This window comes from Mytilus trossulus, chromosome 7, assembly GCF_036588685.1.
Source record: "Mytilus trossulus isolate FHL-02 chromosome 7, PNRI_Mtr1.1.1.hap1, whole genome shotgun sequence".
Taxonomy (NCBI): domain Eukaryota; kingdom Metazoa; phylum Mollusca; class Bivalvia; order Mytilida; family Mytilidae; genus Mytilus; species Mytilus trossulus.
The window spans coordinates 26,594,696-26,622,497 of record NC_086379.1 but is presented as its reverse complement, the minus strand read 5'-3'; the positions used below and the strand labels follow the sequence as shown (position 1 = coordinate 26,622,497).

The following is a 27,802-nucleotide window of genomic DNA, read 5'->3' as shown; positions in this document are numbered from 1 at the left end:
AAACTAATAAAATTGAGGCGCAAATATGAGACAACTGATGTCAAGTTAACAAGGTTATCTTTCATCGAATGGAGGATTTTACACCAAAATCAGAATTTTTTTTCACAAACAATTATTATATGACAAAAAGCTATGCAAACAACATTGTGAACATTTTTTGTTCTATTTCATTGAAACCAGTCTTATGTTAAATTGGTTGATTTGAAAACTGCACAAATAAGTACTATGCACATGGGACAGTGATAAATTTTGGATACATTATTTGGTTTAAAAAAAAAAACAATCATAAAATAACTGAACAAAAGTGATTTGAATCTACTGGATTTTTGGTCTAGAAAAATGGTTGAAAAAATAGAATCATCCCATAATATTAAATTCATTTAATTTCATTTAAAAAAAAATTTTTGGTCTGTTTTAAGCTAATAGATCATAAGTGGTTCCTACCTGTGGACCATTTGGAAAAGAGGGTCTTGTTGGTTTGAGAGGATTATGATATGGTGTTTGTCTTCTGACATACATGGGATTTCTCATCATAGGGCCTGGACCTGCCCCTGGACCCGGTCCCATATTCATTGGACCAGGGTGTCGTTGAGACATTCCTGGAGGATACTGATTCCCATACTGGCCCATTGGCATCTGTTGCTAAAAAGTAAAAATAAAGTCTTGTTATTAAAGGCTATTGTATCAAAAAAAATATGCATTATCATTAGACTTGTGTTAAACAAAACATGCAAATCATATTCATCATATTGCAACTTGACCAAAAAAATCAATAGTCTTAAAAAAAACTGATGCTAAAAAAAACAGTTTATCAAAATGCATATTTTAATATAAAATGTTTCAAAATAAAAAAAGTCAATATATCAGAAACCAACCTTTTTAATGATAAGATTTACTGAAATAATAATCAAGTGTGAATAATTTATCAACCCAGGTATCGCAGACTCACAAGCACCAGATTGACAGTGAAAAAACACTCAGGTAATTAAGAAAAGCTGTTTAACTACCTACTATATAGTGAAACACAGGTAAAAAGACACGTCAGTTTGTAAGAAGAATCAATAAAGTGTCAACGAATGATTACAGCGATGCCAGAATTATAGATCTTATTAACGCAGCATCAATATTCATACATTGTTAAATGTGTCTAAGCAGTCGTCAAACAATGGCTGATCATCTTTCACTTCGACACTAAATAAACTGACGTTTTAAATACTCTTTTGGAACTACCCATGCAGAATTAAACTTATAATTGACACTTTTCTGCAAGAGAAAGTTGCTTCTGAATTTAATACTTGTAGCAGTGATTTTTTTATTTATAAAAAAATAATTTATTTTTCATAAAAAATTGACATTGAGATATTTTTAAATTAATAAATTAACCTCACAAATCCAAAATTTGTATCAATTTTTTTAAGACATTCATTGACTCTGGTTATGACCTAAAAATGAATTCTATACACAGAAACACCTTTTAACATTGCTAATTGGACTAAACATCTCCCCTTAATGTTCTTAAAGGTTACCATGGAATACAGACTAAAAACGGAAGCACTTACCACATCAAGCATAAAATCACTATGAAGAAACATCTTACAAATTATCATATTTATATCTAAACCAGATCAATCCCATAAAAATCTAAGGTGGTAAAGATACCAAATATATCCTCAAAAGGTTACCATGAAAAAAACAACAAACTGAAAATCTTACCCTCAGCAGTCATGCAAAACAATGAACAAAACATCTGACTGACGAACATATTTATCAAAACATTATTCCTATCCATAAAAAATATAATGCAGCAAAGATACGATAAACCTCGTCATAATTTTCCAAAAAGGTCAAAATAATTGATTCTAGGTAAAAAAAAAAAAGACCAAATTTCACACATGAAAAAAATGTAAACAAAAATATCACTATAACGTATTTTTGAAAACATGATCAATCCCATAAAAAACCAGTGTGGGATAAATACCAAAAAACATGCTGATAATTCCCTTAGAGAAAAAACAACAAACTGAAAATATTACCGTCAGTAGTCATGCAAAACAATAAACAAAACATCTAACCAATGAAAGTATTTATCAAAACAATCTTCCTATCCAGTAAAAAAATAAAAAGCAGCAGCAAAGATACAATAAACAGGATTTCCTTTAAATTTTCCTTAACAGTAAATAAGATTTGAATGTGAAAACTGATCAAATTTCACAGATGATACTGCTCTCCATCAGATATTCCAAAGTGATATACAAGGTTAGCAACAACAGGTCACTGTACCACCTTCAACAATGAGCAAAACTCATACAGTTTCGCAAGCCTAAAAGGCTACAAAATGAAAAATGCCACACAATTCAAAGGTGAAAACAAATGGTCTGATTATGTTCAAAACAACCAAAGAATAACAATTTTGTTTATGAAGCAACAAAAGACAACCACTGAATATAAGACTTGTGACTAAGAACAGGTATGATTGTTCCTAGGGTTGTTCCAGAAAATACTATTCCCCCCGAAGGGAAGGCAATTCTTTAAAATTTTGTGTAGGTGGATGTATTTGAAATACATGTACTAAAATGCAAGGGGAGTGTTGTTATAATTTATTTTCATTTCTGTGGGTTAAAAAAAAGTACATTCCCTGGGGAGACCTGGTATTTTATGGAACAGCCCTAAAAAAAATATTTTTAATACATTACCTGCATGTTAGGCCCATAATTCATTTGGACATTCATTGGTTGGTTGTTATTCATCTGTGGGTCATTCTGCATCATCATGGTGGCAGTCGCCGTTGCTGTGGCCGAGGCTGTGGCTGCTGCCGCTACTAAAGCTTGTGCCAGTGCTGGATTTCCTTGTTGAGGTGCACCAGGGTAATCATTATTACTTGGTGTATTTGATCCTGGGGTATTTGGTGTAGGAGGGTAACTGAAATATAATAAACAACCAAATATTTAGATTTTGAACAAACAAATCATATAAAAAAGAAGATATGGTATGATTGCCAATGAGACAGCTATCAACAAAAGACCAAAATGACACAGACATTAACAACTATAGGTCACTGTACGACCTTCAACAATGAGCCAAGCCCATACCCCATAGTCAGCTATAAAAGGCCCCGATTAGACAATGTATTTAAACTCATCTTCTAATTATTTAAAAAGAACATGTTTCAAAGCTTATAATGTTGTTACATTCAAAATTGATTACCAACATGATTTACCAAAATTATATCAAGGAATTGCATTTTTCTTTTCAAGTTAAGAACTATCACAAATTGCAGCAGAATTGAAAGACATTTGAATTGTAGTTAATAATGTCCTGATTGGTTGGAAGCCAGAGTACTTGGAGAGAACAAATGACCTGTGACAGGGAAACTGACTAGTGATCATTATAGATGAATTACTTAAGACCACTCCAACATCAAGCCCTAAACATGTTTTTTTTTAAAAAGACCAATAATGGGATAGTTGTTTGATTTGAGCTGAAGTGCCATTTTTTTTTAAAGTTTCAATAAAGTGCTCAGTGATTGGCATATCAATTTTTATGCAATTATCTCCTTTTTTGAGGAAGGAAATCTACACTACATTAGAAATGGGTACCTCTCTGCAATAAGCCTACGTGCCAGTTTGCATGCAAACAATCCCTAAATCTCTTCAGTGCAAGAAGGGAAAGGGAGAATTTAAGAAATAGGTTTGTCTCTGTTAAATTATAAGCCTACATGTGTGTTTGCATGTTAAAAACAATGCTTGATTTTCTTCATGAAATACAATTAAAAAGAGGAGAAGAGAATTTTAGAAAGTTTTCATTCTGTGATAATCCTACATGAAAGTTTGCATGAAAAACAATCCTTGAATTTCTTCATGAAATAGGGTAGAAAAAAGGGGAGGAAATATTAGAAATGGGATTCTCTCTTAAATATTCCTTCATGAAAGTTTCCAAATTTTGTAAAAAAAAAAAAGAAGGAAAAAAGAAAGTTGACAAGAGTAAATTAAAAAGCCATGTTTAAAACAATAATGAAATATTTTTGTAGCCTGTTAAAATAGAAGTTAATGCTCTTTCTGTAATGCAATAAATAGAACTTTTCTCTAGACTTACCTTGGACGACGATATGGAATGTTATTTGATGATATTGAAGTAGGGTTGTATGGTCCTTTCTGTAATGCATTAACTTGGAAGTTTGGTTGTTGCGTATAGTTTGTTGATGACATGGTAGTGGTATATCCCGGGGTTTGATGATTAAATGGTGCTGTTTGCGTAGTATTGGTCATTCCCCAGACAGTGGTCACTACAGATAAACCAGGTCCAGACTGGCCTTGATTTCCTGTACACCATGGACCATTTGGATCACTACAATAAACAACATATATTCTTTAAATATAAAAGCTTTCAATCAATTTATTTTTATTCTTTCGATACCAATTTTCCTGGATTTCTTTGGTACAGGTGAACCTAAATGAATTTAAATGATCAACGAAATGCAACTTTTCTATAGACTTGTATCCAGACTTAAGTAAAACCATGAAGTTAAATATCCACGGAAGTGCAAGTTTTACTTAATCCACGAAAAATTGGTATCCAAAAAAATAAATGAAACCACAGTAAATATGCATATTTCAAATTAACTACAAAGCAAGCACAGACAGTTCTTACACCAACTCTAGAGAAGATTTCAAATCAGTTTCCAGAAGTTCAAACATTTTAATGCAGTAAAGAATAAACTTAAACTGCTTCTGTATCAACGCGTAAATAATATACATATAGGTTACAAATCAATATAAAACAGTTTCACCTCATGATTATTTAACTGATGTCATGACTGAGGAGGTACCCTTTGTTTAATATAATTAACACTCTGTGTAAGGAATACAACACGTTTCATCAAACTCTCTTGTATACACAAGACCAACAGAAAAGTTCAACGTCACCAAACAAGCCCAAATGCTTTCAGAAATTACACATCACAACCATAACAAAATTTGGTACATGTATATGTAAGACAGTTATTCCCAAGGTTGCCAGACATTGGGCAAAGTTCAGTAAAAAATTTGTTTGGTCTAGTAAGGTGATATGCATTATTCAATTGTCCGTATCATATGTGTAAAAGTCCTGTAAAAAGAGTCAAGTCAGTCAAAAAGAAATGTTTTACTGGACCAAATGTCCTGTTGATTTTTTTAAGCACTAGGAATCACTGGTTTGAGTATGAGTTAGTTGGAATAGAACTCTAACTATCAAAGATTTTTATTTAAGCGATGCTAAGTCCTGCATCTACATTGCCAGAGTAAGACTAGGGCTAGCAGTTTGTTGTCAAAATTTATATATGGACCGTAAATACAAGTCTTATAATTCTGTCAGTATGGTCATACATTAAGTAGTGTGACCACCCTTTTGAGAAAAAAATTGGTTGCTTTTATAAGGATCACTGAAGCGTGACGAAATCGGCCCCCCTCTTAGGCAGCCAGTGGGCCCCCAAAAATTTCTACATCCGCCACTGTTATTGTATTGTCCAGTTTTACTAATGGAGAAACCAAACTTCAGGATAGAACAAAATTGGCAATCCTCAATTAAAATACAAATTTTAACTCAAGCAGTGTTCAATCTGATGAGGCTGTTCATCACACATTACAGATCTGTATACATGTATATAATAAAATTAAGAAAGGAAATGGGGAATATGTCGAAGAGACAACAACCCGTCCATAGAACAGACAACAGCAGAAGATCAACAGGGGTTGAAGTCATAAAACTTTGCTCAGTGCTCGGAGCACAAAAATCATGCTCAAAACATGAAATACAGCATTTTGATTGGTTGATTCTTGAGTCTGAGTACAAAAAACAGACTCGAAAGTTTTATGACCGCAAGACCAGGGGTTGAAGTCATAAAACTTTGCTCAGTGCCGGGAGCACAAAAATCATGCTTAAAACATGAAATCCAGCATTTTGATTGGTTGATTCTTGAGTCTGAGTACAAAAATCGTGCTCAAAAGTTTTATGACCGCGAGGCCAGGTCTTCAATGCAGCGAGAAACTACTGTACCTGGAGGCGTCCTTCAGCTTGCCCCTAAACAAATATAAACTCTTCCAAAAATAAAGTCAACATTGAAACTATTACTTTCAAATTGTTAAGAACTATACATAATGGTCTTCAAATTAAGTAGCAAAAATACAGAGTTATAACTTTGAAATGAGTACATCAAGTGACAGAAAGGAATAAATTGAAGCTAGTTTTGCATTTTCTTTGCCTTCAATTTTAAAACAAAGTGTTCATCATACATTGTTTTTTGAAATACAAAATCATACTACATATATTTCAGATTTATAGTGTTGAAAGAAAATCCACCAGCTTCTTCAATTATTTTTTGGAGGACTAATTTAAGGTTGTTACTGTTAAGACAACAGAAACCAGGAAGTAATAAACATTTGGAGAAAAGAAAATGAAAAGTCACCTTTATAAAATCGTGTACCTATCAATGACACGGGATTTTGATTGTTTTTGAGTGACAGTTATGTTCTGTGATACATTAAATCATATGATCATGTCTATATGAACTAGTTATGAACTGTCGTAGTGTTTCTTCACCTATTTAACATATTTAGACGATGTAATTTACGTAATTTACATTTGTAGGAGAAAATTTGTGAAGAAAAAAAAACGAAGCCATTTTATAAACAATATGATTAGCACTGTCACATTCATTAGTAAAAATATATATTTACATTATATCAGAAGCCATTTAGAATAATTACAATTCTATAGTATACAAAATATAAGAAGTCTTCGTCTTCATTATCCCAATTCACAAAATGTACAAAGACTTTTAGAGTAATATAAATATATATACAGAATTGTGAAATATATCAAAGACAAATTAAAAGTCAATTAATTCAATCAGGATTAAGTGACTTATCCTTATAGTATATATCACACAAACAAAAATAGATTGAAAACATTTCAGAGATTATAATCAAAAGTATTGTTTAAACTAAATAAAGATTCTTTGAGACTTTAGTGGAAAATTCCCTTCCCTTCTATTATTATAACCTTTCATAATTATGAGAAAGAAGAAATGTATAGTGTCAAAATATAATAACATATTAGGTTATATATAAATTATTATTAGGGTTGTTAGACTGAAATCAAGGTCTTATCAAGTTAATCTGCAGTTAATCCCTAGTTTATACATAGCCTTTTAAAATATATAACCAAAAAGGTCTATCAAAGTAAATTAAATCTTACTTTAAAAAACAAAAAGGATTTTAAAATCACTTTGAGTTCTATAACTGTTTATACAAATTACATAATGCTATATCAACAATAACAATAATGGATATTTACATTAAAAGAAGCATGTCAAATCTTTATGAGTGTTAGAAAAATCTTTGAATGAAACTGTCCCCACACATACTAAAATATGTCCATATTAGAGTGAATTTCCACAAAAATACCAATACTGCAACCTTACACGGCATTTACAATTTGTAATATTGAGAGAGGAAGAAATTTGTAGTCAATCCTTAACAATAGTGTAGGCAAGTCTAATTGTTATAGGATGATCATTACAAAAATCAATGCATCAGCAATTCTTTAAATCATGAGCCTACACACATATAAAATATGTATTAAATATGTACATTCTAGAAACATGTATTAAATGTCAATAGTAAGTAAAACATTGTCAGATATTTGACCTATAAAACTAAACTACCTATGTGTGTAAATACAATATAATCATATAGAAATTAGAGCACACCTTTCAGTCTGAATAGCTATCTGAAATTCCGTATCCACCTGAGGCTGCCATTCTGTATTTGCCATCTTTTTCCTTTCTTCTTTCTATCAGTCCATTTTACACATAATGTTGATACACAATTATAAAGCTGATTGATTTAACCCACTATGTAATACTTTATCTAGAATATAATCTTAGTTCATCCTTGGTTGATCACATGATCAGCACTAACTGCTCAATGCCTTGTTTTAGTACACAGAGGCTCTGAGGGGAAATCTCTTATTTTTTCTCTCAATTTCTTAGTTAAAAATGTCAAAAATGTTGAGCAATGTAAAATCCTATTCAAAACCACAAAATGTACACTTAATTTCAACTAATAAACACACATATAAAATCAATAATGATTTTCATAAACATGTCTGGTTTTTAAATGTCCTAAGGGGCATTCATGTTTTGATCATGTGACTTACAACACAAACCACTTTTCTATTGTTAGAAGGTAACATTTCATGGGGCTAATCTACAAGTCTATTCACCTGCTGTTTTAGAAATAAACACATTATACTTATCAAATAATGACCTCTACACAACTAAACTTTTAAACCTAATCGATAAGTACCTACAATAAAAATATTTGGCTTTCTGACAGATTACCTCATATAATAATTAATTTAATCAAAAATTAATTATTGATGATAAGGTTTAAATCTTTATAAATCAGTAAAGTTTATTTTAAAACTGCATTTTAAGACAAGTTAAACTATAATATTAGAAACTGAAATTTATATTGGGGATCCCTTGGTTTTTAAAAAACTTTTGGCCCCCACCTACTCAGGAAAAAATAATGACCTCATTATACATTTCCTTATTTTCCCTATTAGTAAGAATCATACCTTTTGAATACATGAAATAAAATCATTCGACTACCAAAAGTAACTTTTACACAATATGTAAGATTTTGTGACTTATAGGTTTTTTTTAAATATTTTATTTGCCAAACATATGGTCTGTCCTGATTTTTGATCATATTTCTCTGATTTCATGACAAGGCGAATTCAAGCTTTCAGAAATAGATCACTGTCTGATGAATTTCTTATATAAGATGTAACAAGATATTATAAGAAATTACAATAAGGTTTGACCTTGTGTCTTCATAAACAAGATATCAAAAAGGCAATTGAAAAAAACGTGCATTTTGACCATGCACTGTTGTTATATATTGTACGCAATATCTGATAATTAGGGTGTAGATAAAGAAATTTGTATGGCAATTAAAGAAGATACGTATACTGAGTCATTGGTTAGAATGTAAACAGAATTAGATCAACAACCTCTTAAAATATCACAGGAAACTCTGCCTACCGAAATAGTATTTTTAAATTTTCTTGCATAGATAACATCCGTAATAATTGCACTCAAGGATTCATATTTGGTACACAATTTTAATTGGTCAAAATACAAACTATGAATTACAAACAAAAAAGTCAACAGGCTGGCATAGATGGCACCAATTTAGCAGTTTCAGTATTTTGTAAAATGGAATATTTTCACTGAAGGAAACATGTTGGTCTTCGGTAAATCATCAGCCTTTTTACAGAGGTGAAAGAAAATTTCAGTTATTTTAGCTCCACAATGCTTCAACAGGTTAGCTCAATTTGAGACAGTAAAAAAGTCTCATGTATGCAAGCTATAAAACGACATATAGATATCTCTTCAACATTGATTACACTCACATTGCAATCTTCATTGGGAAAGTGTTTTAACCTACTTTACAAGCATGCATGGAAAGGCTGACCTATTTATCATTTCAAAGTTCTGAATGATGGGTCAAGGTTGAAAAATAAAAGTTTTGAAGAAGACTAAATTGTTTACAATTGTTTATATTATTTTGCTATCATTTTTTCTTTTTGGACTTTTTTTCTTCCCAGTGGTGTTATGTTAAATTTAAAGAACTTGCATATAACACATCAAACTCTCTGAAAAGACTTTCTAGTGCAACTATGGATTTAGTAAATGTATGTTTGAATAAAAAATTAAGTGAGAGAACACTGCCCCAAAAAATAAGAATGGCTAATCATTGATCAAACAAAAATCAAAGGTCAAGGTATAAAAAGACAAGCAAGGAACAAATATTTCCATACATGTTTTGCCATAAAAAATACATTTACTAGTCCAGACTAAGTGAAATGATATATATCTTGAGTCTGGATGGTTATTTACAAGATCTAAGTAGCACTTGACTACACTATAACTGTTTATGTCCTTAATTATTACAACTCTATGTTCACAGTTATGGAAACCGAGAGATTTCCAAACTATTGGGCAGATAAATATATGCCTCTTCATGACAGAATACAAGTGCAAAGTGCATGTTTAAAGTATGTGTTTACATTGTAATTGTATCAGTTAAAATTCAAATACTCTTACCATTTAACCTCACTTATAAAGTAATGTTAAAACCCCTTCAAACAATATTTAGAAAATGTGCCTTAATTGATTGTTCTTTAATTTACAATATGTCTTTCTGTATATCTAACCCATCAATATGATGTTTATATTTAGAAACTTTTATGCTCTACCTAAAAACTTTTTCCCCTTTCACCAACCATAAAATTATATAAGAAAACTAATTATTAGGTAATTATGAGACTAATGGAATGAATTAAATGAAGTTCATCTTGATTTCTGAAATGCAACTGTGCGAGCCATGTCAATAAACAATAATAAAAAAAATTATTAAGCTCCTTGAATTTTGTTAAATATCAACTGAAAGTTAGAAAATTTAACAGATTTGATATTTAAAACACATGTTAGGAAATTTGACAGGGACTTGAATTGTAAAGCACATATCCTTGAAAACCAAGTATTTTGTATTACATAGTTACTTCCGATAAGAGGCTCTTGTAATACTTCCCTTTACAATCATCATATTCATTGGTGACAATTTCGTGTTCTCGTAAAAACCCTGTGAACTTTAACTTAGATTTCATTTCCGGAAAATTTCAACATTTAATTTTATTCTTCTGTCACGGATGTTAATCCTTATAGAAAATTTATTTTAAAATTCAAATTTCCCTTTCTTCTTTGTTTTAGCAGCTTATTCTATTTATAGTTTTTGATTCACTGGCAATTTTTTTTTTAAAAGAATACTGAACCTTAGGGCAACAACCTATTTTGTAAACTTTTATATTTTTACATTTTTTTTCAAAATTGATACAAAAGTACCTATCTAAATATATTAACAAGATTGTCGTTGTTCCAACATAACTTATAGGTGACTTGCCCTGTGGCAATTTACATACATTTGTATATCTGAGTGTAAAAAATCAACAAAGTGACAACATTTATAACCAACTTTTACAAATTAACTAACATAAAGATAATGTTGTATGGTATGATGGCCTGAAAAATCATTCATCTGTTAAATATTGGTAATGTTATATGTCTAAATAAAGAGCATTGCAATGGAATTTATAGACAGGTTTCTACCATCTTCTCCATGCTCTCTTACCTAGCTACATACAGTTAACGTTTAAAAGCCTCTTCTAAATCTTTTTCCTAGCTGGTAAACTTTTTCATCATCTTGAAATTATTCTCCATCTCTCTTGGCCAATTGCCATTTTCTTAGTCTTTTTATCAGTAGGCACCACCAAGTTGTGACACAATATTTTAATCAAAAGGTGCCACAATATTTTATCAATAGGTGCCACCAAGTTGTGCCAGAGTATTTTCATCAATAGGTGCCAACAAGTTGTGCCAGAGTATTTTCATCAATAAGTGCCACCAAGTTGTGCCAGAGTATTTTCATCAATAGGTGCCACCAAATTGTGCCACAATATATTCATCAATAGGTGCCAGAGAATTTTCATTAATAAGCGCCACCAAGTTGCGCTACAATATTTTCATCAATATGCCATGAAGTTGTGTGCAGGTATACATGTAGTCTACATAAAAAGACATGACCATTGCTTTTCTCCTCTTTGTAACAAGGTAATGCTGACTTGAATGAAGAAAGGCAGTTGACAAAAATCCTTCTATAGAGTCTTCTGCCTATACATCTTTTCTCTTGAAATCCAAATGTCTACTTTTCTTTGTGGCGTTCATGACTAGAGAGCTTTGACAAGTAATTTACAAAGTAAAACATCATTCATTGTACATATAACATTGTAAATAAAGTCACTTCTGATAATGCAAGAGATCAAGCTTCCAAACAAGTAAACTAGAGGCTCCTTGGAGCCTGCATCACACATCATTATGTGGAGGACTCGGATATCCATATTTTGAATTATAGAATACCATTTTTGATTTAGTTTCTCTAAGCAATTAATGATTAAAAAATAATCTTTTAGATATAAAAGACAGATTTAGAAAAAAAAGCTTACAACATCTCATCAGACCAAATAAGCAACAAAAAGGACAACTGAACTTGAGCTTTTAAAAAACATAAAAATGCTGTAATGGACAATGTGATTTTTGTAATAAGAGAATTGTCGATACCAATGACACAGTTTGAGCATCATTATTCCCCAATTACACCAGTAACCTATTAAGATAAAATTGACAGAAATATATCTATTTTGTTAATGTACTTCCCTTTCGCAGATGAAATACTTAGACAATTTGATTAAACAGTTTTGTCAGTATAATATGACTGTTATTAGGCGGAGAAAAGAACCAAAATCAATAAATGAGAAAACACAAAATATCAGTGTTTTTATTGTAATCTTGGCATTGATTTTGTAACAGTTGAAGTATCTGATGTTACCATGAAAAAATTTCTCGCTGATGACAAATATTATCGGTGACAGACGTTTAACAAATAAAATTAAGTTGCATATTAATGAGAAAAATAATACTACAAATGTCTGACATTAGAGATGCTTATTTCTACTGACAATATTGGTCAAATGGGCATAAAGATCTCTATTTAATAGAAATTAGTATGTTTAACAAATAAAGATTGTCTGCCAAGGAGGGCTTTATCTGTACTTTCCATTCTCAATTTTATTTGCATTGTGTTAGAAAACTATTGCACAGAATCATGGTTCTGTAAAAATGACAGAATATGAAAGTCATAGTGCAAAGTGTAAAGCAAAGAATCTAATTTGGGAGTTCAGACTATTTGGGAGAAAAGGGGGGATAAGATTATTAGTCAAACAATTTAATGGTAATGAAAAGAAAAGCTAATAGGAAGGGTCCTTTACGGCTGCAGCATTATGAAAAGAGTAACTCATGGAGGGCCCTATCATTAATTTTGTTCAGAATTCCGTTTTTTAAGAGGTTTAGCATGGTAAGATTTCAAGTTTTGAAGAGTCAAAAAGTATGGTAAATGTTTAGCTATCTTAATGAATAAAGCCATTTATATTGTCTAAATTAACATCCTAATTAAATTAATTGATTGATTTTTTTATGTTCAACACAATGGCTATTTCATGATGGCTACACTTTTTAATAGAGAAAACCAGAGTGCCTGAACTCGACAAAGATGTTCATATAGTTTGATCACTATATTAACTGTTTCTATTATAGAAATATTTTCCATTAAATTACATCTTAAATCGAATCAATAGTTTTCTTACATCTGTTACCGTCTTTTAACTAATGTCAAACAACAAAAGAACGCTCCTTTAAATCATCAGCTTGATTTAGGCTAAAAATCAATTAATACCAATGTAAAAATGTTTCTTAGAAAAAAAACATCCCAGTCTTTAGTCACACAACACAATCCAATAAACTTATAATTTATATCCCAGAATAAATAATATAATAGCTCCTAAACAGTTAAATGTCAAAGTTCAAATAAATCCCACTCGTATGAATTTAGAAATAAAAGTTTCTACAAGTATTACCATACATATCATATATAAATAAAAATAAATAAATATCTATATATAAATAACTTTTAAAACTTTTAATTGAACCACACATTTTCAGCCTAAAAAGTTGTGGAAAAGGGTTTTACAGTTATATGCAGTAGTAGATCCATAAATTTTCATAAGTGGGGGCCCACTGACTGACCTAAGAGGGGGCTCGCTCCAGTCACGCTTAAGTGATTCCCTATAATATAAGCAACCAATTTTTTTCGCAAAACAGGCCCCCCCCAAAAAAATCTGCCTAGATATGGACCTTCTTACACATTTTTATTCTAGTTTCACAAACAACCCTTACTTTAAGAACACATTGACCTCCAAAATATGCTGCTGGGTTTGAAAATGTTATTCACCCCTCATTTTTCCACAGCAAAAAATTATTTAGAAAAACACGATTTATCCCGTAATGAAACAGAATAATTGGTGTTTCATACAGTGTACCATCTGTCACACTTTGTTTTATAGTCGTAATGAGATTTCAAAATCCAATTGTAATTTTTAGCTATGATAAATTCACAGACGATATTGAATTTTATTTTTTAAATACATGAACTGCAACATAAGTGAGGGGGGGATAGGACCTTTATCAGGACTCCGGGATCTGGTGTTTTTAAGCTAAGGATTTTGAGATTGACCCTTTTGGGATTGGGGAAATTCTTTTTTCGAATTCAAAGACCTCAGGATTTCGTGTTTTTAAACACAAGATTTCAGGATCTTGCGTTTTTAAGACGGGATTTAGGGATTTAAGGACCACTCCTACCCCCTCTGATAAGTAGAAAAGGATTTCTGAATAAATGCAAAACTTGCAATTTTTTTCTTCAGTCTTCACTACAGGAGCCATTATTACAATATTCATAGAACTCATTTAAATTGTTGAGCAATTTTTTATTGTACTTTTTGCCATAGAAATTAACTGTTTCCTAAGGTAAAAATATCTATAACATGCTTATGCAAGCAAGATAAAGGATTTTTTTCATGTTTTTATGACAAGAGTCAAATGTTTGAGGTACCAGTACCTAATTCTACCAGAGAAATTTTGATAAATGGTATTTTTCAGACACTGATGAAACTAATATGAAAGATTACAAGAAAACTGGTTAACACTTGTATGGTTTCAGTTGTAATTGATGATGCTTAATTTCTTTATACTTGTTACAATTTAAGCTTTCAATTAACAAACCAGACTACAGGTATATTGATTACTATTTGCTGTAATAGTTCCATCAATATTTGTTTTTAGTTGACAGATTTAGTGATGTGCTTATATTTTACATAAATGAATTTAAACTTGACGTAGTACAGACATCTTATATATTTTTTTTCTTCAATCTTTCAAAGCTTTTAATGATTACCTAGTATTTTGAGGGACCCCCAATTAGGAAAAAGGTTTCAAAATAAACATACCATTTCTGTACATACCCTGACATGGGCGGCATCGGTGGCATAATTTTATTTTGTAACTGTGAATGCATTCCTGGTGACTTGGAATCAGGAGTTCTGTTTTTCTGGTGTCGCAGTAATAACAGTCTTCCTAGTTCCTCACACCACATTGACAGTAACGCTGAAAAAAAGAAATATCACATTATTCTGGTGTCCCCAAACAAACGTTAAAATCAGCAAGGCTATATCATGTTACTTATTTCTTCCAGTGTTATTTGAACACTGTAAAATCATCCTGCAATATCCCGTGTTTCATTTTTAATCAATGGATACAAGGGTACCAAAATTATAAGATTTTATTTTTCTGACTTTTATTTGTCACACAAATTTAAATTTTTTAATGGCAATACATGTATTAGAATACCTGTATCATTAGTATACAAGTACTGCTAAAAATAGTTGAAAGCAAATATCAAAATAAACCATTGACCCAAAGAACAAACACCTACTCATTCAATTTTTTTAAAAAACTTTTTTTTCAAGTTGTTCTTTTAATTGTTGAATAAATAAATGAACATAATATGACATGCAACCTTATTCAAATGAATGACTGTTAAATTGTGTGACTTTTAATCTTCCTGTAGTTTATATTTAACTCGACAATTCATTTTCTTAAAACATGAATAGGAAGTAAAATGCACTTCCAATTAATCTTACGATTTCTAATTGTTGTATAGAATCGACCATTAAATAATTAACACTGTATAATTTTGTCCCCATTCTCAACTCTCTTCCTGATTGTCAATTTTAAATTATCAATTTCCTTATATAATTACTTTCTGTGAGTATATATATCTACCTGAATATTTAATATGATTAAATCAATAAGCAACATAGAAAAACAACATATGTTTCAGGTTAATAGATCATACGACTTGATGGTACTATTTACAACAATAAAACTTCCAATACATCGAAAAATATGCTTGTTTAAGCATTATACTCAGGTGGAAAAATGTGTTGATTTCAAACAAAATTATGTCCATATAATAACCTCGAGTACAAATAGATTAGCAACACAGCAGCTTGACAAAGGATCATCAACAAGGTACTTGTCAAAGGTCAAAGATTTATGGTATGTTCAATTTGTGGTATATGAAAATAAAAATTAAGACTTGAAAACTAGGTTTTTGATCTTAGTCCATTCTGATTTACAGGACTATTCCTGAATAAAGTGTCAAGAAAACCAATTCCTGGTACCAAACTAAAACAGCACTGTTAAATAACTACAAGCATGCAACACCTTTTCTGAATAACATTTCTGTAATTATTACAAATATGTATTTTTAATAGATTTCCAATAAACACTCCTCTTTTAAAGAACAAATACAGGGATGAGTTTAACTAGGACAAATATTTGAATATTGTAACACTTTCTAGTGCCAACTTATCACCTATTGGACACCACAAGTCGAAAGACCAACCACAAATACAATCTTAATGTGAAATTTATTTCTGTGTCATGTTTAAATACATTTCATATAAATTTAATTTAATCAATTACTTCATTACATATGTGGTTGTGGCCTTCAACTTTTTAACATGTTTAATGTACTCATTCATATAAGTATTTATAATTTTATGTTAATACAGCATCTGTGTCCACAAATGTTGTCAACCATGTAGATTCTGAATAATATTCATTACAATTTATCATTTATCTATATATAATAATTGTATTCCCTGCTAAGTTGTTATAATCAAAAGAATAACATATCAGCATCAAAGGGCAGATTGATAATCATGTCAGAGTTTCCTCCCTTTGTCCATGTTGCACTGAGAATGTAACTTGACGGATATGATTTCTTCCAGAGTTTAAATACCCAAATACCTTTTAAATGATAATACAAACTGGTTGATCCGTGGTTGATTTCTTTTGTTAGATCTATGAGTTTAGTAACTGTTGATGTCTTGTAACTTAATGAACTTTTTAGAAACCCACAAATACATGGACAGATCAATAATACCGATCCTGTTTGTTAATGTAGGTATATGTTAAGTCTACATATAGAAATAAGTTGCGCAGATTGCACTACTGCCCTCTAAACTTTCTGACTTCCTCAATTACATACAGTAACAGTTTGTTAATCAGATTTTTCCTTTTGTTGGAAAGGATCACCAGTTCTATACATATAATATGAGTAACGTGTTGCAATATGGTCATAAGGTTATTTATATTGACGTCAATTGACATTCAATTCAAAACAACTGACTATAAAATAAATTTTCTTTACTTGTTATCTATTCTTAATATACTTGATAATGAAATTCAAATCCTGAAAATTACTTATTTAAAAAAGTTTATGGTAAATCTGTTACGGAATTCCTATAATAGGACACAAATTATTTTCTTTCCAAATCTTAGAAAACAACATTTTAGATAATTTCAATGAATTTGATATCGAAATCAACATATTGTCATTTCAGATGGTTAGAAAGTTAATTCAAATCTTTTTTGTTTTTTGTTTTAAACAAGCTACATGTTGAGATGAAGCTATATATATGGTTTATCAGTTTTAAAGCCAAGAATTGATGGAAAATACTTATGAAGTATTGGAAACATCTTAATATTTTTTCCATCAACGCTGATCACAATATTTACTGGTCAGCTGGCAGAAATCTTTTAAAATCAATCCCTATGTATGCTTAACATCATATCATCAAAAAATATATTACCAAATCAAATTATATGATGTCATAGGTCCTAATAGAACATGAATAAAGTTTTTTCAACCTATTACAAATTATGTACAGTATTTGTGATGGGCCATTTGAGTTTAAGCTGTTAATGTTCAATTGGGTTTTCATAATGACTTCAAATAATTAGGTTTATCACAACAAGTGAACTCCTAAAAAATCTTTGTCTGCATATGTATTTATAACCATTTAATTTTTCATTTATCACTTCTTAAAAAGTATTACCAAGCCTTTTCATAAAAGAACTATTATCCGCCCTTGATACATAAGACATTTAGTCCAATTTGATAATGCTAACTTCATATTTGCTGTGACAGACATTTAACTGCTCTTTGACAATTTAAAGCTTTGAGATTATGACCAGTTTCATTTCTAAAAATAGAACTCTGCCCTAGAAATTAGACCAAAGCACAATCTTTTAAACACTATATCAGTGTCTAAGTCCAGTTAATACAAGACAAGATCTCATTCTTTATCCTACAAATTATTCAAAGGCAGAGCATGTTATTTCAACTTCATATAAAATAATTGGAAGTTCCTTTTTTTTTAACAAGCATTGCATTTGAATATTTTACTTTGCATGGTGTTGAAAACTGTATGTTATATGTAGTTTTTGGTGTTTTAGAGTTGCTGTCAAATTGATGTACATTCAGCATCCCTTTTCAAGTGATTTTTATCCTATTATTTTTAACTGATTAAAAATCATTATAAATATACAAAGAGTAAGATCTATTGAAAGATTTAAAAAACATTTCATCAAAAACTTTCAATTTTTCACATAATAAAATGATGCGAGAAAAATCTGTACAATACACATCATCCTATATCTACATCAAAAACACTTAATTATTTACATAATATACCTATCCTTATAAAATTAATCTGAACAAGCTATCTAAATATGATTGAACAACAAGCTTACTTTCACTTCAAACAATGACTTGACAACTCTATTTCCATTTAATCCAATCCTTTCAATAATTACAAGCGATTATGAAAGCACCCATATCATCATGTTTAATTTACTTTGTTTTCTAATCAATTTATTGCTCACAAGCATATCAATACCTGTAAATTTAATCTTGACTTACTTAATATCAATAAATATCATATTATAATAACATATTTACATAAATATTCACCTCATTTTATGTAATCATCGAATGAGAATTATTTATCAACAAAACGATAATCAATCAAAGAATTAGCTAACAATGACTGATCAATAAAAATCTTCACCTGTGCGGTACCTTACAATATCTACAAAACAGTTAAGTAACGATTAACTTTACATTAGTAAATAATAGCTTCCCATCTAATTGTTAAGCTCAAAGTATGTTATTTTTTCTCAATAGCCCTATAGGCCATTTATCCAGTCCATTACTACTCTAACATTTCACCAATACTCACAATGCTAGACACTTTGTGTGTCATTATCGTGTTGTTAAACTCCAATAGCTTACAAATCACCTAGGACAAACAAAATCTAATGAATAACTGAGCCCTTAATATGACAAACTAGGAATTTGAAATCAATAACCTTTTGTTATCACAGCCCATCTAATGAATATTCATGAAGTTCCCCTTCTATGTTGACCTTTCAACTTTGTTGTCTGCTCAAGAATCATTGTTTCCCTCCTCAATATTTACCTGGGATTTTTAAAATGAACCAAGTTACACGACTTTTACAGGTAGAATAAGATAATTCACCTGTGTTCTCTACTTATAATAGATTTAGAGCGTAAAAAAGCCACACATGGGACGGTCGTCTTATTATTAAATAAACAATATTTAACTACTCTAAAGTAACAAGAAGTCATCTGATCTATGTAATCTACACAGGTAACAATTCTATAGATTATTTTATTACCAATTTTAACAGGTTTATTCCAAACAAACTTCAAAAGATTTGTATCAAATTGTTACTAGAAAAAGACATTTAAATGAAATCCAATGTCATTTACTTAGTGAACAAAGAAGTTTGAAATATGTCAAGTTTTACGTAAAGTAAATAAATTTTGTCGACTTTTTTATTTGAATTTTTGAAGAGGAGGTAAATAAAAGTCATTAATCACAAGGGCAATCACTTCATCCTTTCAAAAAACATCTTCTAAACTCTTGAGGTCATCAAAAATATTTCAATTATTAGATGAAGAAAGGACTTGTATATGATATTAAACTAACCACCAAGATGCTACTTACTAGACTTTTGTCAATAATTAATTTTACAGTTCCCTCACAAAATTAAAGTCAATTTAAAAAATAAAATAAAATATAAACAATGTTTCCAAAACTTCTTCACACTATTCATCATAAATTCAACAGAAGCAAAACCTACGTCCTTTACGACTTGCTAGAGGGGGTCAAACGACCTGTTAAAAACCAGACACACTTTGACCTTCACTTTGTTGGTAAAACATGTTCTACTAAATGTTTTTTTGTGTAAATAATAAATAAATGATTATAGTTACTACTACAAGACTTGTTAGTCAAGCTGATATGTCAAAACATAATTTTACACCAGTTGTTGGTCATAAAATATCATGCATCAGTGATTTGGTACATTCTTTATCTGTCAAATTGAGACGTATCAAAAATGAATACAAAATAATCTAACAAATTCTAACACCTTCCCCCCTTTTCCTTTTTCAACTTTCAGATTGAGAGGTATAATAAACGGATACAAAATTATCTTTAAGATTATAACACCCTCCCCTTTTTCCTTTTTCCCCCAAATTGTAGAAATATCTTAACCCTTATGATTCATTTTAATTTTCTACATGTACATGTATATTTGAGTGGGCATCTGAAACATGAATTAGCCTGGAGAGATTTGTATCATAAGTGTAAATAAATAAATTATCTATATAATGATGAAATTATGTTTTATGATTGTCCCAACAATTTGTCAAAAGGATCTGAAAAGTTTAAAAAAACAAATCTAAAATTTTAGCTTTAATTTTTTTTACTTAAAAAATGTTCGGTTTATTTGCTGCAAATCAATTGATATCTTTAACACTGATGTTTATCTAATTTTAATTCCATACTGAGAATATCAACAGACTTATTTATAAATGACTTAAGTCTGGCAAAAGATTACAGACTAATATGTTCCCTACTTAAAAACATGTAAACAACTTCCTTTCCCTTTACCATTCACTTCACTGGCTTTTACTCAGTATCTTATACATGAAACCTAATACAATGTAGCAAAAAAATACATTTATCTCAGTAGCTCATATACATAAATTTATAGTTAATTTAACAGTAACAGTAAATGAAGATTTATATACCACAAGCAACCCAACTCATGAGCTCATATGCAGGCAACTCGTATACATGTACCACAAACTCAAGAGCTCATATGCAGGCAACTCATATACATGTACCACAAACTCAACAGCTCATATGCAGGCAGCTTGTATACATGTACCACAAACTCAAGAGCTCATATGCAAGTAACTCACACATCACAAACTCAACAGCTCATATGCAGCAACTCACACATCACAAACTCAACAGCTCATATGCAAGCAACTTACACATCACAAACTCAACAGCTCATATGCAGCAACTCACACATCACAAACTCAACAGCTCATATGCAGCAACTCACACATCACAAACTCAACAGCTCATATGCAAGCAACTTACACATCACAAACTCAACAGCTCATATGCAAGCAACTCATATACCACAAACTTAACAGCTCATATGCAAGCAACTCATGCATAATACATCACAAACTCAACGGCTCATAACTCATACATCACAAAGTCAACAGCTCACATGCAAGCAACTCATACACCAAAAACTACATATATATAAGTTAGACAGCAGGTTCTCAAAAAATTGTTTGGCTGCTTCATTGTGTTTTTCTTTGTAATTTTTTGCATTAAGCATATTTTTAGTTACAATACCATATAACCGTCATTTCGTAGTGTGCACTAAATAGGTACATGAAGAAACATGTAAACTATTTTGGTTTATGTTTCAGATATTTAAATGATTGTGACATCAATTTCAGTCTACGTCATCAAAAATTTACATACGCAGAAAAATAGCACATATTGTGCAATCAACAAACTGTAATGTCAAATATACCAGGTACATACAAAAGATTTCACAGTTTTACATGTAATGATGAGTTTAACATACATATTGATACGTACATGTACATTGCACTGAATGTAAGATAACACAAATTAATTAGTATCAACAAAATGCACCAATCTAACAATAAATATAACTTAGAAAATAACAAACACACATACAAAATGACAAATGAAGGCTTCATAGTGCCTTATTTTTTATATTCTTGTTATTGGGTCTATGGTTAATAGTTGTCTCGTTGGCAATCATACCACATCTTATTTTTTGTAAAGTTGTACAATAACAAATAAATTAGACAGTCTGATTTGGAACAGACACATTATTTTGCAAGGTTAACTCAAGCTTTACTAAATAATCAAAGTTTTTATAGTAATATGCATCAATACAGTAACTTTTTTCCTTCTCTAGATAACACACTTAAAATATTGAGGTAAAAGGACAAGTATTTGTTCATACATGTTAATCTTTTATTGGACAAGGTCTAAATTTTCATACCATCAAATTCATGATTGATGCCTAAAGTTATTACCTAATATTTGAAAAAAAATGGTGTAAGTTAATTGTAAATGATATAGTAAATTAATATTTTATAGTTGCACTGATGCAAAATTTGTCAAATAACTCCCCATCAATTAAATAATTAACAGTTACATTAAAGTTATATTAACAACTGATGATATGAACATAATCTCCTAATTTACAAAGCATTAACATTCTTAAAAGTTAAAAGTACTGATATGTAACAAAAATAAACAGTTTTATTTACACCAAACACGGGGCCATATAAATATCTTAGATAATCATACTACATTATTCCTACTATTTAAACACCGTAAATCTGTTATATTTAACCCATGTTATCATTTCTATTAGCCAAACAGACCGAAAAATCACTTAATTTGGCAGGGAAATCTATGTAGTGTTGACCACACAATATACGCTCAACTGACAGTCAATAGGTCAGAAAAGTGACCGCTAGGTTGACCTTTAAATACCTGTCTCACAGGTGAACATGCTAAATATCCAACAAATACAAAGAAACGATGAAAGAGTTTTGACATTGTGGAATTTATCAAATACAGCTTACAAGATGTTTTAAGAGTCAGTGAAGATTTGCAAAATACATTTTTTTTAGTCTATTGTCATTTCAAACTCATAGATAACACAGCTAAATATGCCATTAATTACAAGTGTAATCATTGAAACAAATTAATTATTATCTTTCCACTATGTCAAGAACTCATACATCAACCACTTTACATGACAATCTATAAGAACATGTAATGTTAATATTTCTGATATCTTAGTTCGAACATAAATAAATACAAGTATCTCTATCATACATTTTTTGTAGATGTCAATATATTGGATGCATTTTGATCAATGTGTTGAAACATATCTAGACTTCAATATATTGGATCCATTTTTTTCAATGTGTTGAAAAAATATCATCTTTCAAACAAATTTCAAGACGAAACTTACAACAGACAGTATAAAGAAATCTACGCAACTTCACACATCTATATCTTCATAACTTTGTTTATATCTTTCTTTGTTTCAACATATATATTTTTTTCTTGTAGACAAGATTTATGTATACATAATTTTCAGATTACCATCAGTATCTGATCAGATACCAGACAATTAATACATAATTCTGCATTCCATTATCGTTTTTTTTTTAATTTGATCTAAATACGCTTAGAGTTTTCAATTACAAAACATTAAGTGTTGAACAGTTAACAAGATTGCAAAATTTACTGCAATAAAAAGTTTCTGAATACCTTTTCAATTACTTATACTAAGGTACATGAATTATCTGGCTAAGTAAGAAATATTAAATATAGGTAAAGTGAAATTGACTCCACAACAACACCCAAGTCTGGCGCAGAGCCAACTCATAAATCAGTCTTTAAGAAATGCACCCCTGCACTAAACTAACTCCTGCAAGTAATTTCTCTGTTTAACTTATCTGTTTTCTTTGTTATTTTGTTTTTAGATCATAGTGTGAAGTGAATTTCCTGTATATAAGTTGCATATAAAAAAGTGTGCAAAACTCTTCAAATAAACATGTTTACAAACGATTTGCAAAGTATTTCTTTGTTTTTTTTCAATTTTGTGTGTGCTCAATTTTTTTAACAACTACATGAATGTAGGATTGATTGAAGGCTGCTTATTATTGCTCTGGTGCAAAAATGACATGAATTTTGAGAACAGTAAATATAAATGATTTCTAAAATATGTTACAAATATATCCTGCTACCTAAGGAATAACCTAATAAATTCAGCAGTATTCTGACTCCAAGCAGACAAGTCAGACTGCCCTCTCTCCTAAATAACCATTTTTTAAGTCTGGTTCAGCCCCAAAAGGGATTCAACTACCAGTACCGGTGGCAAAAAGACCACCCACAAATAATCCTATTAACCATCAATAAGCAGTGCAAAATAATTGTACAATTAATACATGTATTCAAATGACCAATGATAAACTTTAAGTTATAGAAAATATAAATATTCGTATTACATGTACATAGTCAATTCAAGGTTTAACATCTTCATAGGTCAATTGTACCAAGTTGACATTAATCAGAAGTTTTCACATGTTCAGTTTACATACAATATATGTTTAATGTCAGAAACAGAAAATTGATCTGTACAACCTTTCAACCAGGAAGTAAAAGTGTGTGGCTCACCAAGCTTTTCTTATAACTAAGCAAAAAAAAATCATGTCAAGAGCTGTAACATTTTACTGGTTTTCAGATAGAAAAAATATATAAAATAAAATGATGTATTCTATATAGAGGTCTTGCGTAATACAATGTGCTCTCATTGCGGCCAAGATAGTTTAAGTGGTTTATATGATGTAATTCTGTAATACATATTTATTTTTTTAATTTTGCCAAAGAAGAACAAATCTGTCAAGACATTTTATATCATAAATAAGAAATCAGGCAAATTTCTTAAGTCACTTTCCCCAGTATCTATATATATTCAACAAAATTAATTATAACATTTCACAAGTCAGAATTGGACCTCACAAATTTGGGACCTCACATGCACATCCCTATTTACTATAAAAAAAATAACTCAGACAAAGCTTTCTGTTAAAGAATTGTGCTGCAGCTTCTAAGAGGATTGAGGTAAAAACAAATTCTTTCAACTTTTGATAATTTAAAACATGGAAGATGCTTAGTGATCAATGAACATTGTTAGAATAAGATTGGAATAAGATTAAATATTCTAAATAGGCAATTTAAACATCAAATCCATTTTAAGTCAATAAATAAATATCTTGGGTTACAAATGACAATGTATAATGTATACAGGAATTTTGTTCCTTAAAAAGATACATAAGTAAGTTAAAATAAGACTTTTACTATGTCTCATCATATCCTGACAAATAGTGGTTGATGCATATAATGAAGCAAATCTTAATTTCAGCTCATCTTGGTCTGCAAAACTAATAAAACTTCATAAAGTATTCACTAAAAATCAAATACATTAAGTGAACTGTCAAATGAAAAATGAACACTATTTCAAATACAAATTGAACATGAATATCTATTCTACTTCTTCCTCTGGTCTTTGCTTTGCTGTACATGCTGCTCACAAGTGCTTCAATCATACATGTACATGCTAGAAAACCTGTTCAAATCTAATGACATAATCATTGCTCTCAAAATCTAAATATATGAAGGAAAAAATATTACATGTACCATAACTCAAAACATCAATATTTTAGTATGGTCATCATTTCACTGAATGATGAAATAGTAAATTTGTCATGTTGATAAATAGTGTTGGGCATTTGAACTTCGGTCCTTAACTTGCTGTTCAGTAATAAATCCTCTTTCGATGGAAGATAAAATTTAAATAACTAAAACCTAAAGTAAATTCTACAAAAATCTTGATTTAAAATGAGAGTAATCAAAAAAGTTCAAAATTCACAAAAGCTGTCCAGTTTAAACTCTGAGATTATTTGTGACAATGCAAATACAAATAATCTTCATCTGATTGAAAAAGAGTAGATTACCTCCCTTGCACCACTTTCTGTATCTCTCTACAGGTTAACATGATTACAGGTGAGAGAATCAATATTTATCCAATTTATCACTTACTGAGACTATTAGCTTTGTTTATTTAAACAGGGTGTATTATCATGTATCTTCTTTAAATGGTTATCTATCATTGCCTTTATAATCGGAATTTGTACAACATGAAAATGATGAAACGCACAAGAAAATTACAGTCACGTTCTATGAACCTTTCTTTATATTGAAATGATCTTTTTAATTTCTAAACTTGTACACATATTATAACCACTAATATTGGTCAATACATTAATTGAATAGTAAATTGATAAAATGTCAAACATCAAGCTTGAATAAGACTAAAAACAAACTACTATCAATATATGCATCTATGCTAGCCAAGGGTTAAGATAATGTCCACTTGAGCTTGAGTGGACAGGACAAGGTGTTACCATTTGCTAGCAAAGTTGCATTATCATGAATTTAATTTTAGATCTTGTTTTTAGAGCAACACCAACACTTACATGTGCACCCTTTCCATATATACTGTTAATTCGTAAGAAAGTCATAGTTCTTACATGAGCAAACTATTTTTAATATAATTTTAAAATGCCTCATATAAGAGTCTCTCCCTCTTTTAGAAGATTCTTAGTTTCCAGATATTTTTTTTTACTGTATCACTACTTGTATTCACATACATTCTGATTTTTATAAGCTTTTTCTTTGTTATCTTTCTACATTTTTAAAATCAAGTAACCTTCAAATGTACGTTCAGTACAGTACAGATGTAGTTCCAAAATGATCAGGAGAGTATTAAAAACCTATTTAAATCTGGTAAATAAAAAAAGTGTCAAGTACTCCAGTATCTATAAAAATGCCATAGTGGTCATTATAGATATACAAATTGAGACCTAAAAATCAATACAAGTAGATAGATAGTAGTATCCCATTAAAAAGATCTTATATCAACACCAGTAATTTAATCAGTTAATCCAAAGATATGCTCATTTAGAAGACATGATTACAGCTAGTTCCCTGGGGCATTATTTTGTTTGACTTTACTGTTGTCACCACTAACACCTAACTCATCGTAAATAGACCACTTTATGACATAAACTTTTGTGTACAGGTAAACTGGACAAATATAGAGATTTATACATGTCCAGATTAAAAAAGAAAACAAACAAATTATAAAGTAAATACAATATCTACTACCTGGCATTTGCTGGACCCTAATTTATGTCAGAAAAAAAATGTAAAATATAAAATGAAATGATAAACGCATTGTGATACTATTTCAGTGAACTAATGCAATTTCTAATACTTCAAAAGAAATTTATAACTTATTTGTGGTTTGTAAACAAAATTCTTCAAGACACAAACTAGAATATCACTGTAATGAAATTAACATCACAAGACAAACTGCTAAAGTTAAATCACCCAAACTATGTCAAGTATAATGCTAAAGCAAGTAAAAGATAAAATTATAAGATTTTCAAAAAATGGCAACTACATGTACATGATATCTGCATATAAAGTCTTGGCTTGAATTTCAGATAAATGCATTAATTCTGACAAATCTAATATTCATTTAAAAATATTCCATATTAATACATATTATATTATTTTAAATGATTAATTAACTTTCCTTTTTATCATAAACTTCTTGCGCAACACCGACAACGTGCTTGTGTTTACGTCTAGCACATGCTGTTCTAAAAATAGATTTGTTATTGATAGTTTTTTTTTTGTCTTTTAAAATTCTATCTTCTTCTAATCACGTAAATGCAAACGATTATATGATTTGTTATTTATATCATTCACACAGCAGTGCAAACTGAGACTCAGCTGATAGGCAATTTAAATAATCAGCTCTCGCTACAAAAACACCGGTAATCTTATCAAAAAAGCACGCGAACAGACAATA

General features: G+C 30.1%; 1 protein-coding gene across 7 annotated transcripts in view; it reads right to left on the bottom strand.

The window, feature by feature from the left end:
- The window catches only part of LOC134724852 (zinc finger MIZ domain-containing protein 1-like), a 195,838-nt gene that overhangs the window by 13,310 nt on the left and 154,726 nt on the right, over nucleotides 1-27,802 (bottom strand). For 4 of the 7 annotated variants that reach the window (XM_063588145.1, XM_063588146.1, XM_063588149.1 and 1 more), the window contains 4 exons: nucleotides 14,998-15,154; nucleotides 4,093-4,344; nucleotides 2,694-2,919; nucleotides 445-642 (listed from right to left, as the gene is read on the bottom strand). In XM_063588145.1, coding sequence (XP_063444215.1) covers nucleotides 445-642; nucleotides 2,694-2,919; nucleotides 4,093-4,344; nucleotides 14,998-15,154 — 833 coding nt within the window. Of the gene's footprint in view, nucleotides 1-444; nucleotides 643-2,693; nucleotides 2,920-4,092; nucleotides 4,345-7,744; nucleotides 8,138-14,997; nucleotides 15,155-27,802 lie in introns of those variants that run through there. The other 3 variants (XM_063588147.1, XM_063588150.1, XM_063588151.1) reach the window with 2 other exon arrangements.